The 16,606-nt window shown below is 36.3% G+C and overlaps 1 protein-coding gene across 10 annotated transcripts in view; it reads left to right on the top strand.

Moving 5' to 3' along the window:
* Window positions 1-16,606, top strand: part of DENND4C (DENN domain containing 4C) — a 67,466-nt gene that overhangs the window by 28,981 nt on the left and 21,879 nt on the right. For 4 of the 10 annotated variants that reach the window (XR_003989237.1, XM_030470643.1, XM_030470641.1 and 1 more), the window contains 14 exons: window positions 490-556; window positions 1,227-1,285; window positions 3,596-3,740; window positions 4,094-4,269; window positions 7,798-7,898; window positions 9,371-9,589; window positions 10,609-10,754; window positions 11,961-12,044; window positions 12,216-12,346; window positions 13,204-13,336; window positions 13,810-14,016; window positions 14,705-14,833; window positions 15,594-15,738; window positions 16,068-16,214. Coding sequence is in view for 9 of the 10 variants with exons in the window: in XM_030470643.1 (XP_030326503.1) it covers window positions 490-556; window positions 1,227-1,285; window positions 3,596-3,740; window positions 4,094-4,269; window positions 7,798-7,898; window positions 9,371-9,589; window positions 10,609-10,754; window positions 11,961-12,044; window positions 12,216-12,346; window positions 13,204-13,336; window positions 13,810-14,016; window positions 14,705-14,833; window positions 15,594-15,738; window positions 16,068-16,214 (1,889 nt within the window). In the remaining variant the exon portion in view is untranslated. The remainder of the gene's footprint in view (window positions 1-489; window positions 557-1,226; window positions 1,286-3,595; window positions 3,741-4,093; window positions 4,270-7,797; window positions 7,899-9,370; window positions 9,590-10,608; window positions 10,755-11,960; window positions 12,045-12,215; window positions 12,347-13,203; window positions 13,337-13,809; window positions 14,017-14,704; window positions 14,834-15,593; window positions 15,739-16,067; window positions 16,215-16,606) is intronic. The other 6 variants (XM_030470645.1, XM_030470644.1, XM_030470650.1 and 3 more) reach the window with 3 other exon arrangements.

Here is a 16,606-nt window from a genome sequence, read left to right as displayed (position 1 = left end):
GTGTGCATTAACAATGAGTATCCGTGTCTGTTTCTAAGCACTGCAGCTAATGAAAGACTTTTTTTGTGTGTGTGTGAACTGCTTTTCATAGTCCTGAAAGTTTGCTGAAATACGATCTTACCTTCAAAACTGTACTACACGTCTGGCAGTGAAGTGTATAGTTTCTCTTAGCTAAGCCTCATTAGAAACTCTGTAGAATGGGGTTAGACTTCCTGGAATTTTAAATGGCTTGCCTAACTGCCAGTGTGTTCTTATCTTTTGCGTACATATCTGAAGCTGCCAGTATTAATTTTCATGCATGAAATGTGAGTGAATGGAACTTCTTTGTTTCAGTTTGCATAAATAGGCTCTTAAGTTTATCAAAACGGCAAATAAATCTTAACAGCCTTTCAAAGACATGATACCACAGTAATTCCAAAATGTGATTAACATTGTTCTTAGTCCCTGATTAGTCCCTGGTGCTGATTTTCTAGTATCTTGTCTTTTTAGGCACATATCCCATTTTATGCACAATATACCTTTCCCTTCACCACAAAGGCCAAGAATTCTTGTGCAGGTAAGCAAAACATTTGCTTCCAGTTTTAGTTACAATAATGGCAAAACCTCTTTCTTGCTTTTGAAAGCCTGTATTCTTCCTTTATGATTTTTACTCAGCTTTGTATACCCATCTGCTGGAAGGGAGAGGGGAGGGGATGGATGGGTTGGCCTTCTCTTTGACTGCTGTAAACTTGAGGTAACTAAGCAAAGGAAAATATTTAAAACTTCAGGTGCTGTGGATGGCAGTGGTGTCCTACTTGCACTTGTGAAATTTTTGCCCTATATTACCCTTTCAGTTTATAGGCACTATTTACATTACCCTGTGGGGTGGGTGTTGTTTTCTGTGTCTTTCTCACTTGTCCACCCACTACTGTGGGTCAGAGGTTAGTCTCCCAGGGCACTGTCTCTTGTGCTTCTCTGTTTAATCACCTAGCAGCAGTTTCATGTTCAACACTGAGTCACAGACAATTTCCTGTAACTACTGAGAATTGCTTCAGTGACTAATACAAGCTCTGTTGACCTAGTGAATGCCAGTCCCAAAGATTGTCTCTGATTTGCAGCTTTCGTATGACATTGCTACTATGTCTGCCAGGCAGTTTATGAGACTATGGATATACATTTATATTGGAATGTTATACTGTGTGTATGGAGTTGTCCATCTCAATCACATACAACTTTATGTGTTTCAGCTTTCTGCCCATGATGCATTAATACTGTCTCAGCCAGTTTCTACACCATTGCCGTTAAGGTATCTTTATTAATGCTTTATATGTATGCTACTTGAAAAATTAAGAGGCAGACAGGAATAAGTCATAGAAGGAAGCCAAACATTACTGCAATATTATTAGATACTAGAAACAGAAAGCTCAATACACATTTATAATGTACGGTATTATCTTTTTGACATAGACCTGTTCCTTGTGGAAGAATGATATCCCTAATTATCCTGAAATAAAGATGAATTTCCAGATTATTGTAGAAACTCTAAAGAAAGAAGAAACAGGCTGTGAGGAATTTAAATATCTTGCATTTTCAGAACATGTGTAGTAAGCAGAAGTATTTTAATAGCATAGATATAGTGTTACCTTGGTTTTTTGCTTTTGGATCTGAAGAGAGACATTTATGTCAAGCAGTTAGGTGAAATCAGTCAATTCACAAATGTGCGAAGATTTCAGAAATTCAAAATTATACCTAAGAATTGTTATTTGTGCTTGAAGGTTGATGTGGATCTCTGTGGATACTGCCTGCATCTTCTGGGCTGGAGCTCCCATTGTGACATGGGGTTTTGTTTGTATAGTTTTGTTGACTTTTGGTTTGGTTTGAAGTTAGAAAGCACAATTTTTTTTTAATTTTTTTTTTCTTTTTTAATCCTCCTCCCCCCTTAAACATTATCATATAATCTTCTGTATGCAGAAGAATCCCATGTGTAATCACATCTGTTACACAGCCTTTTAAGTGAAAAATTGCAGACAGCCACCAAACTGCAAAGTATCATGTAAGCACTTGTCTAAGGACAGATTTTACACTCCTGTGCTCTTTCAGATGTCATTAAGATTTCTAAATGTGTATAGTCCAAACAAATGAAAGGAGTCTAAACTGTAGAAACTAAAGGCATGTTCCTATCAGAATGATGGATTGATCTTACTTGACTAGTATTAGAATTTGATATTGTGATGCTAACATCAGATACTCGAGTTCATAATTTTTGGCTGAGGTAACCAATCATACGAAACTACTGGTGTTTTAGGCTTGGATTAGTTGTTAACCAGTTAGATTTGTTTTACTGTTACTAAGACATTATGCCTGTGCATATATGAGAGTGCCATAAACAACATAAACTCAGCAAGGTCCCAGAGTCCTAAACAGTAGTCAAAAGCTTGATCGGAGTGATTTCTCTCCTTTCTCTCCCTTTCTCTCCCTTTCTCTCCCTTTCTCTCCCTTTCTCTCCCTTTCTCTCCCTTTCTCTCCCTTTCTCTCCCTTTCTCTCCCTTTCTCTCCCTTTCTCTCCCTTTCTCTCCCTTTCTCTCCCTTTCTCTCCCTTTCTCTCCCTTTCTCTCCCTTTCTCTCCCTTTCTCTCCCTTTCTCTCCCTTTCTCTCCCTTTCTCTCCCTTTCTCTCCCTTTCTCTCCCTTTCTCTCCCTTTCTCTCCCTTTCTCTCCCTTTCTCTCCCTTTCTCTCCTTCTTTCCTTTCTCTCCTTCTTTCCTTTCTCTCCTTCTTTCCTTTTTCTCCTTCTTTCCTTTCTCTCCTTCTTTCCTTTTTCTCCTTCCTTTCTTTTCTTTCTTCCTTTCTTTTTCTTTCTTCCTTTCTTTTTCTTTCTTCCTTTCTTTTTCTTTCTTCCTTTCTTTTTCTTTCTTCCTTTCTTTTTCTTTCTTCCTTTCTTTTTCTTCTTCCTTCTTTTTCTTCTTCCTTCTTTTTCTTCCTTCCTTTCTTTTCTTTCTTCCTTCTTTTCTTCCTTTCTTTCCTTCCTTTCTTTCCTTCCTTTCTTTCCTTCCTTTCTTTCCTTCCTTTCTTTCCTTCCTTTCTTTCCTTCCTTTCTTTCCTTCCTTTCTTTCCTTCCTTTCTTTCCTTCCTTTCTTTCCTTCCTTTCTTCCTTCCTTTCTTTCCTTCCTTTCTTTCCTTCCTTTCTTTCCTTCCTTTCTTTCCTTCCTTTCTTTCCTTCCTTTCTTTCCTTCCTTTCTTTCCTTCCTTTCTTTCCTTCCTTCTTTCCTTCCTTTCTTTCCTTCCTTTCTTTCCTTCCTTTCTTTCCTTCCTTTCTTTCCTTCCTTTCTTTCCTTCCTTTCTTTCCTTCCTTTCTTTCCTTCCTTTCTTTCCTTCCTTTCTTTCCTTCCTTTCTTTCCTTCCTTTCTTTCCTTCCTTTCTTTCCTTCCTTTCTTTCCTTCCTTTCTTTCCTTCCTTTCTTTCCTTCCTTTCTTTCCTTCCTTTCTTTCCTTCCTTTCTTTCCTTCCTTTCTTTCCTTCCTTTCTTTCCTTCCTTTCTTTCCTTTTTAAAAAACCAACAAAAAACCAGAACAAAAAACCAACCCTATAACATTCTTATTCTCTTTCCACCCACCCCTTAGTGGGGCAAACTTTAGCACTCTGCTCATGAATCTTGGACCAGAAAACTGTGCCACTCTGTTACTCTTTGTATTACTAGAAGGCAAGATCCTCCTCCACTCTCTTAGACCAGCTGTGTTGACAGGAGTTGCTGAAGCTGTAGTATCTGTAAGTACAAAGTATTCTATGCAGTAGAGAGAGAAATCAGTTCAAACTCCGCAGTCGTTACAAGCTTTTTTTAAGTTAAAATGATTGATACACTAAATGACCATTTTTCCCATCAAAACTATTTAGTTGAAGTGCTCTAGCATGTCTTCTTATTATAACTGTTAGAATGATCAACATTTTTCCATAGATAACTGACAGATGTGCTGTAAATAAGTGGTCAAATTTAATGACTCTTTTCCGGCAGGCTTTTAGCAATTTAATTTCAATTTGCTGCATGTAACTTCTTGGGTTTTTTATTGTACGTACCTGCTGTCTTGTTTTAATGCATGGATTCCATTTAATTTTTCCTTCAGATGATATTTCCATTTCAGTGGCAATGTCCATATATCCCACTCTGCCCTTTGTCTCTGGCCACCGTACTCAGTGCCCCTGTTCCATTTATTGTTGGAGTTGATTCACGATACTTTGATCTGTACGATCCACCACAGGATATTGTGTGCATTGACTTAGACACAAACATGGTGTACATGTAAGTTCTATGGAATTTTTACATTTATCTGTAAATGGAGAGGTTGCTGAAATGCTCGGGAGATAAAACTGACAAAGGCTATTTCATCCAATATGGTTTGGTTTTTTACTGTGCTGTGCTCTTCTTCTCATTTCTAGTGCTTCATAGCAAATTAAAACTTACTAAGTCAAGGGCCAGTGCTTGGTGCTGCCTATAAAAATGTGATGTAGTTGTTGTTTTAAGTTTAGTAACAATGGTAATGTGGTCTAGTTTATTTTTCCACTTCTAATACTGCTTATTAGGGAAATGGGCCAAAAGCTAGAGAAGAGGAAGAAGAATTGGGTTTTGGTGTTTTCTTTCCTGTTTGTTTAGGTTTTTGTTTGTTTGCTTGTTTGTGTTTGTTTTGTGGTTTTGGTTTTGTTTCTTTTTTTCTGTTCCACCACTTATTGCATTTTCACCTTGACCTACTACTTTTGAATTTGGTTTGCCTGTGTTCAGTGACTATTGGTATGAACATGACAGCTTTTGATGCTGTTGTGCCCTCAGTGCACTTTATGTTAGTGTTAGTAAGTTTTTCTCAAGTAACAAGGGCCATATTTTTGGTGAGATGAATCAAGCAAAATCTGGTATCTTGACTACATTAAATCTAAAATATTTTCACTTAATTACAATGTTTTTAATGCTTTTGTTAAGTTGAAGGTGTGGCATGAACAGTTTCTTCACACCTTCTTGAAGAGGGGCTAATTCAGAGTAACTTTTCTGTTTTTCTGTAATATATGTAAATGAGAGTACAAATAACTGAATCGAAAATTCAGCTGTTTCAGGTGTTTAATTTAGTCACTTTATTAATTACCTTTCCATTTAAAATTAATTAGATCATAAATACAGGCATCTAAGCTACTTCAAGATGAGGGTGAACATCACTGAATAAACTGCACATCTTTTCTCTGTGAAAATATGGTTTTACTTCATCTCATGTATATTTTTAACTCTTGAATTTGTTTTTATTAACTTGAGTTGAATTAGTTGTTTGATCTATTCGTCAGTTGAATGCTTTCTTGATTTTCGTTGTGTCAAAAGGACCCTGCCTTTACTGAAGCAAATGTTTCCTGTACATTACTGAAATGCTTTGTTTTATTAGTAGCATCAAAGGAAATATGAATCAACAGAGCAGATAGTTTTATTTTTTTGTTTGTTTTCTCCTTCCTTTAGTTCCCCGTTAAAAACACTGCAAAAAGCATTTTGATCACTGTACATCAACGTATTATGCCATCAAAAGTATAATTATACTAGGTGTTATGCAAGAAGATTGTATTGAGGAAACTCAAGGAAGATAACTTGGTTATATAAAGATATTTGCAGTGAAAAATACCTGAATGTTCATAAGTGGAATGGAAGTTGTAGACTGGGTTGCAGAAAAATGAAGGAAGTAGAAATGGGGGATTTAGCAGGAAAATAAATGCCGAGATTCTGCTAGGGTGACTGCTAGAAAGACCAAGTACCAGCCTTACTTGGATTGATTACTGAAATATATCTACCAGCGGCTGACCTCTTATGAGGCACTCAGCTGTAAAGATCAGTGCACTTTTTCTGTTGCTGTCTTAGAAGTTCATTTCTGTTCCAATAATCAACTGATCTTTTTCTTTTTTTGCTGCATATATCTCACCTGTGCCACGTAATTCACTTTCAGAGGAATTTGACATCTGTAACATTTGAATTAGGTAAATGTGATATGTTGGTACCTGCATTATAAAACTTTTTTTAACCTGGAAATAAGGATATTTTCAGTTTTGGAGATGCTTAGGTAAAACCACATCTCCACTTTGTTGAATATCATACAGAATTCTAAAATACTACATTATTAGTGAGAAAAGATTAATGTTCCATTTTATTTCCTCCATTTCTGTTTCTGCACCTCTGTTTCTGTGGCAATACTGTTTGGGGTTTTTTGGGGGTTTTTTTGGGTTTTTTTTGGCCTAAAAGCATTTGACATCCCTGTTGCTGGCTTTGAAAGACTGTGTAATAGAAGAATAACATTTGAAAAATTCAATGTTTTCTAGAGCATCAGTCTGTCTAGTGTCTTTTTAAAGCAAGGTTGCTGCTATCTTCGTTATGATATACTGAAGCTTTATTTACTCCAATAAATACTGAAGGCCTTTTATTCATTCAGCATCTTCCTTAATGTCCTTTTTTGGGATGCTTTCAACTATCTCTGTGAAAGTTACATTGGAAGCTGGTTAAGAAAAGTAGCCTTTTTAGGGCAAAGGTTTTGGGAGTTTGTTTTATTTTTATAGCAAGATTTTTTATCTTGTGTTTTTGGAACAGTACCACTTCCACTTTTTATAGGCATGCCATTATGGTGGGGGAACAGAAATGGACAAAGGCATCCGTAGGCATGCATTTTTTGCTTTAACTCCTGAAACTTTGGCTTCCTTCATAAGATGGTTCTGTGTTGATGCCAACTGAGCAAAGAATAATGGAACAAACATTTCACTGTTGAAAATACAAAACACCGAAACAAGTCGTGTCAGCATCTGCTCAGATAGTAATAACTAATCAGGTCTTGTGGCCACAAGTTTTTTGTACTCCCTGTTAACAGCAATTCTCCTCCACCTTCTACCTTCCAGAAAACGGCATAGGAGTTCTCAGGATTTACTGCCCACTCTCTCACTCTTTCTATTCAAGTACTTGAACAAGCTTTGGCATTGTACCAGTTGTCCTTCTAAGAAAAATAAGCATCCCTTTAGGCCAGTTTTCCCCATTGCTTAATCAACCACATTATTCTCAAACTGAACTGAATTCCCAATTTCCCTAGTCCCTGCTAGCCTGTGGTTGAAGCTGGAACTGAGTTGCCATAGACATGTTACAGTGTAACCTGTGACCATAAAGCTCCCAGATTGGTCTTCCAGCATTTTGCAGTAACAAGTTCATGTTGTATACGAAACTGCATTTATTTGTATCAGTAGCTATATAGCAGGTTTATGGTAGTATAGACTTTGCATAGTAATCACTTATTAGTGTGCTTAAATTATATTAGCAAGGTGGATAAAAGTTCTGAAAGGGAAATCAGCTAAGTGAAACTTCATGTTGTATACGAAACTGCATTTATTTGTATCAGTAGCTGTATAGCAGGTTTATGGTAGTATAGACTTTGCATAGTAATCACTTATTAGTGTGCTTAAATTATATTAGCAAGATGGATAAAAGTTCTGAAAGGGAAATCAGCTAAGTGAAACTTCAACTAAGAAGTCAAAGTGAAGTCTTAATGCGGATCCTCCTTACAGACTGGAAAGAACTCTATACTCATAACTTGAGTTACACTCTTCTATATCTGAGGAAATTGAATTCTGAGTAATGTGACCCCTATTTTTTTGTTTTTTATTTTTGACAAATAGAGACAGTAACAAGATTTCTTTTCAAAATTCTGGTGGTTTTTTTTTTTTTAGTTACTGCATTCTGAAAGTGAAGCAGTGTAAGGCTGTGGAAGCTGTTCTTTTTTATATGGTCTGTATTTTATATATCCTTTTTTTCCCCATCCCTGTGTTTTAGATCAGATGATAAGAAGAGCACTAACTGGAAGCAATTTCCTAAGAAGCCATGTAAAAGTCTGCTCAGCACCTTAAAGAAACTGCACCCACAGCTGGCAGCAGGTGAAATATATAAAATAAAATGGGAAGGGGTAAGAACAGAAATTGCCTAAAGCAAGGAAAATAAATATTCAGAAAAAAATACAAAATTTTCTGATACACACCTACAAGTCTTAAATTATAATTAACATATAAATGTAAGAAATTCCTTCTATGTGATGTAAGTTATTTTTTTTAAAGACTTTTCTGTGACTTCTTAAAACTTCAGCTTATTTTTAGCTTTTACTCATGACTAAATTATATTTAAGCAAATACTCAGCTAAAACACCTTTGGATCTATAACTATTCACAAGTCTGATCAAAAATAATAGAGGAAATGGGGGTATGAGTAATATGGTGTTGAATATCTCAGCTATTGTGCAGATACTGCTGAATATCTCAGATGATTACTTTGCTACAAAAATAATCGAGTAGCTAAATTTTGACAAAGTATTTTGTCAAAAGAAAAAGAAAAACTGACCCTCTTCAGTCTACTGACTTGGACATATGAGATCAAAGTTGTATGTGACTTAACGATTTTCTGGTATTTCTTCTTTCTAACTGTAGATAAGCTCTTTAAGGTAAGCTGGTTCAGAGTATGTTGGGTTGCATCATTACATAGAAAGACACAATGGTATAGCCTCATAGATATGCAAGATATACAAAATTTATAAATTGCAGAAACAGAAAAGTGCATTGATTAAGAGGTAGGTGTACTTGCCTCAATTTTCCTTTTTTTTTTAATTTTTTTTTTTTTTCAGATAACCTTTACTTCATATGTTAGAAGAGCTCAACTATTCTTTTGGTTTTATCAGCACGGCATGTCATGAAATCTACCTAATACAGAACTACTTCCTAATTTTAACTTGAGCAGAACCAGTGGTCTTTTTTAGATAGATATTTTTTCTATTTTGGCAATATTATAATGGACAAGTTATAATATTTTTAATGTAGAAATACTTTATGGCAATTGATATTTTTGTTACAATAAAAAGAGTGGAAGTATAATTTTCAGCACTACCTGCTACTATTTTTTCAAGAGTGCAAGAGTAAACTCTGAATGTCATCTACTTGTTTCTTCCCTTTAGTGCACTCAGATATTAGAATTTTTATTAGAAAAATAGTTTTAGGCCATTTTTTTCTGGATGTGCAATCTTCAGAACAGGGGAAACATGGTGCTTTGTATTTGCGTTGATATATTACTGAAAAGGTATATTCAGTTGTGTATGTGGTAGCATTACCTCAACTGAGATCCTCCTCATCGTCTTTTGTCCGAGAGGGCTGGATGAATTAGAAAAACACATAATCACCTCTTGAAGTAACCTGCATTTTATATAGGCCAGATCAATTGGAAAATAATCACAGATTTTCTAGTGTTTGTCACTTCTGAATATGGACAAGTACAAAAAAGAAAAATTAGTCTTCAGTTATGCAAAAGTTACCTGCTTGAATGCATTGAATTTTAATATGGGATTATGTGTGTTGCTTATTGCTAGTTCACAGGAAAACTCAAGAAGGCTCTGCAGTGGAGATGACCCCTATTGAGGCAGATTTCTCCTGGCAGAAGAAAATGACAGAACTGGAGATGGAGATCCAAGAAGCTTTTCTACGTTTTATGGCATCGATTTTAAAGGGTTACAGAACATTCCTCAAGCCAATCACGCAGGCGCCTTCAAATAAAGCAACTGCTGCTGATTCCTTGTTTGACCATCAAGGTGAGGGTGAGGCAAACCAGCTGCTGATAGCATTGGCAGTGTTATAATTTTAGGGTTGAGGAGCTGCTTAACTTTAAAAGCTCAAGGTTCACTTTGGTTGTACAGTTCTTAGCAAAATTTAAAATTGCAATTATATAAAGTTAAACTATTCAAAGTTGATTAGAATATGGATATATGTACATAGAACTGCGATTTTGCAGTATCTGTAGTATTAGAAAAACTATCGTTCAGTAGCATGATGCACTCTCTGTGAGGTATATTCCATAAGGGCATTTGGAATATTGGAATCTTTTGGAATGTAAGAATTTCTCAATCTGTATAGAGCAAAAATGCCAGAAGCCTGATAATGAAGAGCAAAATAACGCCCTTTATATAAATGGGAATATAATAGCGAATGGGGCAGGGATCAGAAATGTAACAAACAAAACAGTTGTCAGCAAACATCATCTTATTTTCCTCATCACCTTGACTTTTCAGATCTGTTCATTAGTTGAATGCTAGATAAAATGTCACAAGGGGTTTTTTTATATATGGTGGTTGTGGTTCGGGGTTTTTTTTTTTTTGTTTGTTTGGGTTTTTTGTCCCATTCTGTTTTCTAATTAATGGAAGAGAGATTTGAGAAGAAATTTTTAGTCAAAGGTTTGGAAAGTCTTAAACGTTTGCAGGCCCACCCCTCTTAGGATAACAATTTTTATTTTAGTATTGTTTTAACTGTTAGATATTTCTGGTTTTGTACAAGGTCATCATCTCCTTTTTCATGCACAAAAGGTCAGCAAACACAGCAGAATACCTGGAGGTGACTGCTTGCCAAATATTGTTAACTATGGTAAAAAATAATTATTGAAAAAAAGCTGTTATTTTAATCTTCCACATGCAAGTAGTGATGAGTAATTGTTTTTATGGATAAAGAAAATACTTTATGTATTATCACTTTAAATATTTGATGTTGACATTTTATATGTTAATTTCTTGTGGTACTTGTAACTGGTATTCAGTTGTGTGTTATTTTTTGTAACCAGGATTTTTAAAAAGCAGAGACCGTGCCTATACAAAGTTCTACACACATCTCACCAAAACACAGATATTCAGCCGCTTTATTGAAGAGTGCAGTTTTGTGAGTGACAAGGATACAGGCTTGGCATTTTTTGATGACTGCATAGAAAAGGTGAAAACCATGTTGCAACACTATTCATATATGCTTCAGTTCATTTTGTGTTATTGTCCTGGTTTTTAGTTGTAAAGATAGATACCCTCTGTAGCAAGTGTTTAAGGGATTGTAATTCTGGGTGGCTATTGCTGAGTTATTTTATTCCTTCATCTTCTTGCATGATCGTCATTTTCTTTGTTGATGCACGAAATTTTATTAAAGCCCTGTAGGATGTTAAACTATAAGATACTGTGAGAAATACCAGTAGCTGACACTTCAGCACGATACCATCCGTGTCTTCCCTTTAAAAGTTAATCACCTTCCCTCTAATGTGGAATTATCTACCAGTGGTCTTCAGCCTTGTTGCTCTTTTTCACACAATTTAAACATAAACCAGAAAAACACACCTAGTGCTCCACTTGCAGTCTAAACTGATTGATGTAGTTAAGATCCCTTTTTGTTGTCTGTATTTTATATGAAAGATTGATGTAACCCAGTCTTGGTTTTTGAAACTAAGTCTTCAGCATCTTTCTAGCCTGGATGGGCTACTGAGTGTATAGCTTCATCTGTAAAATGCCAAATTCACAATATAAAAATTAGGAGCAAGAGAATTATATGTATTTTTTAAAGGTTTGTATATATGATTCTTTCTGGACAGAACCTTCATTTTCATACCACGTTCTCACAGAATTAGTCTTTGATTCAGTATTGATTCCAATCAAATTAATACTTGTAAACAGACCATAAAGTTTTTAAACCATAAGTTTTTAAAAGTGTCTTTACCTTTATTTTTCTTTCTGCTGAGTATGGGGTATGGATATAGAGTATGTATCTAGATTATACTATGTTTAATATTGTTAATAATTTGATATTATTGCAGGTTGTTAATGTGTTGCATTCTTAAATTGTCATATTGAAAATAGCAGATTCTTACAGTTTAACTGAATGAAAGCACTTTCCTTTGATAGATTTAGGATTTTTTATTTAGTAGATAATGTCAACAGATTGAAAGCATGCTGATTACTGCATTTTCTTACTTTCGGCAAAGGAAGTATTTGAAAAGAGATTGCTTGCCTCTGCAGTAATGTGAAAATCTATTGTTTCTAATTCAGTATTTCAGTAAATGACACAGCTTTAACAGAATTATTTAGGACGTGGGGTTTTGGTTTTGTTTTGGTTTTTTCAGTTGAGAAGAAAATAATTTTTTTCTTTCTCTTTTCCCAGCTCTTTCCGGATAAAGGAACAGAAAAAGGAGAGAAGGTACTTTGTCCTTCAAAATGTTTAGGGATATCTGATCTAGAAATAAAGGTGAAAAGACATTTGAATAATCAGAATAAATAAAATTTATTTTATATATTACATATAATTAATCAAGTACAGTATTTATTAAATATATTTTTACATGTACTAACAATATTAAAAAGGATGTTTTATCCTAAAGTCAAACTTTGTACTTAAGAGTACCAATTCTGTTTTCAGGTTGATGTAGATTCTGTCGAAGATGCACGGTTGATTGAGCTTGATGAGTCACAAAAAAGTGAACACACGGTGTTCATAATGCCACCAGAACCTCCTGCTGCTGATGTACAGGACCGAGTGCCAAAATACAGGTACAAGTTAAACAACCACAATCTAGTGAAACTAGATTGCTTATGACGTTAAACAGGGCAGATGTTCCATCTTGCCTTACTATAACGCTCAGAAGAATCTTTAAAAAGGTGGGAACTGCCCAGATTCTGGTAAGTTTCTGAAACTCTGGAAGTCAATGTTTTGTGTGTATGTTTGAGAGTATGTGGATTTTGGTTTTAATTTTTCAGTAGCTTCTTGCTAACTTTATAGTAATACCTTTCCACATGTCTTCACTGTCCTTCTTCCTGTTTGAGCCATTTATGTGTATTTTGTAGCAACTGTAATGCGCTTTGTTTCACAGTGGGAATGACAGGGGGGTGGGTAATGGATCTGTCCGGTACTATTGATCTGCAGCTGGTGGACCAAAAGAACAAAACACCCACTCTGCTTCTGAGACTCTCATTCAGTGTTTTCCAGGCCTGTGCAGGAAGTGTGGAGTTTCAGACACTGCATATGATTTATTTTCTTCTGTCTCTCTCGGAGGTCACGAAGGTTCTGTTTCCAGCTGTTATCCTGGTTAATCATCATCTGTGCTTCCCTGACCTTCATGGCATGGATGGCATTCTAGTTCTTCTTTCCACTGTCTATGGAGAGTTAATGTCCAAGGCACCTTCTTGTAATATCTTTGAGAATAAGGCTGAAAGGACCTTGCTGTCTTCTTTCCCTCACTCTCTCTTTTTTTTTCCCTCCCTATCCCCCACCCCCTGCTTCTTTATTCTCATGTTTGTCAGTTCTTTGCACACAAATTGTCTTTGTATGACTTTCCTGATAGCAGCAGATATGTGAAAAGCTTTTCTTTTCTGTTTTTTTTTTTTTCTCTCTCTAATTATCTATATAGCTATAAAAACTTCCCACGACTAGATTTCAAGCTTTTTGACAGGCCACAGGAGCTCAAGCTCTCCTTCAGCAGACACTCAGCTGGAAGCATCATTTCAAATAGTCCAGCACTTATGGCAAAGAGGACAAAACAGGTCAGATGAGTCTTATTGTAATCACTGTATGAACACTGAAATATACAAAGTTTTTTGGTAAAATTGCCACTACCTATTTATAAGTTAATATTGTTAGAGGTTAGGTCTTTGTAACTATTGAGAATCAACACTTGCAAAAGAAACAGAAGGCAGCAAATAAAGAAATTAGCATCTGAGGTTACAGTTTATTATCAAAAGCACTTTTAAGTTTTAGACTGTAGTATAAAACAGAAGAAATTTAAAATTAGTGCTCCAATGGTGAAGGGAAAAAAAAGAAGAAAAAGAGGATTCTGATGCTAGTTTTTGCTTGCAGAGAGCCTTAATAACAGTGGTAAGAAGAGAGCTTAAGTTGAATGTTTGTCCATTGTTACTGAATGTTTACTTTTTAAGGAGCCAGTATCTGAGTTAGTAATGGCTTCTAGATTCAGGATGTTACATCTTTTGTCTGCTTTTTTATTTTGTCACCCTTACAGGAGATAAAAACAGCCCATAAATTAGCCAAGAAGTATTACTTAAGTCCCCCACAATGGGCAAAGTGTCTCTTCAGTCATAGTTACAGCCTGTGGTTTATTTGTCTGCCAGCCTATGTCAGAGTTGCACATCCCAAGGTCAAAGCACTGCAGCAGGCATACGATGTTCTAATTAAAATGAGGAAAACTGATGTGGAACCACTAGATGAGGCAAGTGTGAATAAAAAAAACTGTTATCATAAAACATGGGATAGAAGACAAGGTGCAAATATAGCGCATTTCACCACCACCACCACCACCACCAGGTTGAGCATACTTACAGTTTGACCTATTTTAAAGACACCTCGAAATGATCTCGAAGAAGTCTGCTTAACTAGGGCAGCTGGAAATTCATTTCCTTTTTCATCACCAGTGTAGTGTCAGCTGGGTCGCATATTCCGACTTAGTGTTGCTAATCTTCTCCCAGACTTCTTCAAGAAGGAAGTTCTTGAATATCCTGGTTTTTAAATGCACTTTCAATTAGTGTTTTACAGCCTTACTGAACTGAAGGAATAATGGGTTTGTGTGCAGCATACCTTCTTTCAGAGGTGTGCACAGGCACACAGCAGCAAGTTATCCTGCTTTTTGTGTGGGTGTTTCCTTCCCTCCTCTATTTTGCAAACAGGAGAGCCAAGTGGAAAAAAATTCAGCATTCTGAACAATGGGACTGCTGATGTTATTTCAGCTCGTGTGATTTCCTGTTTAACTCTTGCTCCCTCTTCTGGCTGTTGAGTGTTGAGTAGCTGCCCTCACATGGCTTTCCCTTTTACATTGTGTAGAAGTTGGAAATCAGGGAAGAGCTTACACGGTTTCAGAATCCTTGTCATCAATCCATTTATGCATTTCTGTATCTTGTCAGGTCTGCTACAGAGTTGTAATGCAGCTCTGTGGACTGTGGGGTCAGCCTGTTCAGGCTGTGAGAGTCCTCTTTGAAATGAAAAATGCTGGAATACAGCCAAATGCAATCACCTATGGTTATTACAATAAGGTAAGAGAAGTCTTGACGAGGGATACTGTCCCACTGTCTCTCTTCCTGCTGTCACTCCCCCTGTAGCATGTTTTGAAGGTTGTTTCTTACAGCTCTTCACTTGAATTTGCTGATCCTGCTGGGCAAGCAGTCATTTTGGAAATTATGGTTCACTGGATCTACACTGTATGGTTTTACGCTGTTAAGTTTACATCTCTATGCTGTTTGAGCATAACCAAAAATTCTGTTGAAATACACATTTATCATGTTTCCACTTCCAAGTTTTGCAACCTCTCTAGTGCTTCCATGTCATATCCGTCTCTTTCTAGGTGTATCTTTTAAAGTAGCAGGATCCATGATGGATGAAGGCTGGAATTAGGCTAGCTGAAGTAGCCTCCCACCTTTTCCTTCCTTCCAAGTTCCTGATATATCCTGATGAAACTTCTTAGTAAAGTAAACTTTGTAAAGTCATGGGAAGAGAGATGCTCCTGTGGTCTTTTGTTGCAGCCGAAGTATATAAATAAGAACAAAACCCATCTTGTTTACTTAAAGAAATCTTAATCCATTATTTGTTGTTACTCAGCTATTGTATCCAGGCCCGTGGGATAAAAGGAACAGCTTGTAAAAGGGAACAGGTCATAAAACCACAAATATTTCTCCTTCTTCACATGGTTGACAGCAAATGTGTTTTTTGAGTATGGAAAGAAGATCTTCTTGCTGTACTGTGTTTATTAGTGTAACTTTCTTACTGGTTTTGTTATTGCAATGTCTTTTTCTGTAGGCGGTCTTAGAGTCGTCTTGGCCTAGCAGTAACCGCAGTGGCATATTCCTGTGGACAAAGGTACGAAATGTAGTTCATGGCACAGCACAATTTAGGCAGTGCTTAAAGAAATCAACGCAGAGCCCACGAGTACCTTTGATATCAGGTAATAATTTAGTTAATATGGATTTATTTCTGCTGGACTAGAGCATGACATGCTTTCTGAAGGATTGCAGCTAACTTTGTGACATTTACAAGTGGAAAATCTTTCCCGATGTGTATAGAAATTGATAATTGCCAACTTGATGCTTGAAACAGTCTTGGAACATCTTCCACAAACTGAATAATTGTCTGAATTGTGTTGCTAGAATTTCATATTCTTATTTTGTATGTGCAAGCAAAAGTATTTACTGTTGTCTGAAGAGGTTAGATCTGTTTAAAAAAACTAAGAAGTTAAGTCCTCTCTTACTAACCAGCTCTCGTTCATGTCTTTAGCTCTGCGGAGTACCACGGGTGGAAGTGTTGGGGACATGGTGAGCCATGGTAGCGTGGATAGTTCTAATGATGCTAACAGTGGGGAGCACACTCTCTTCGTCAGTGACTTAGTCAGGCTTGATTCCATTGATAATCACTCTAGCACAGGTACTAGATTCTGCTGGGTTTCAATACTAACAGACCCCCAAAAGGCTAAATTTTCTAGTCTCCTGTTGATTTCTCCTCCACAATCACTGCCTTCCCCTTTTGAGTCTGTAGAGAATGAAACATGGAGTTAAACTGCGTAAAGAAAAGAAATACACCCCTGTTGAATATTACTCCTTTACCACAGATCATGATGCTTTTTCAGTTCATGCTTTTTCTTGGGAGTGAACCATAGCAGAAATACTGTCCTGTTAAAACAAATGTCTTGCTGTGGTCTCATGAACCTTGCTTTTTATGCTAATCTTCAGAAAAGGTATGAAGCCTCTGACAAATTTTATTATTTATTCACAGAAATAATAGTCTCTGTGAGTAAAACCTTTCTCTGCATTAAAGGA

The sequence above is a fragment of the Strigops habroptila genome, chromosome Z, assembly GCF_004027225.2.
Source record: "Strigops habroptila isolate Jane chromosome Z, bStrHab1.2.pri, whole genome shotgun sequence".
NCBI lineage: Eukaryota > Metazoa > Chordata > Aves > Psittaciformes > Psittacidae > Strigops > Strigops habroptila.
Note: the sequence above shows the minus strand (reverse complement) of the source record. Positions and strands in the feature narration are given on the sequence as shown.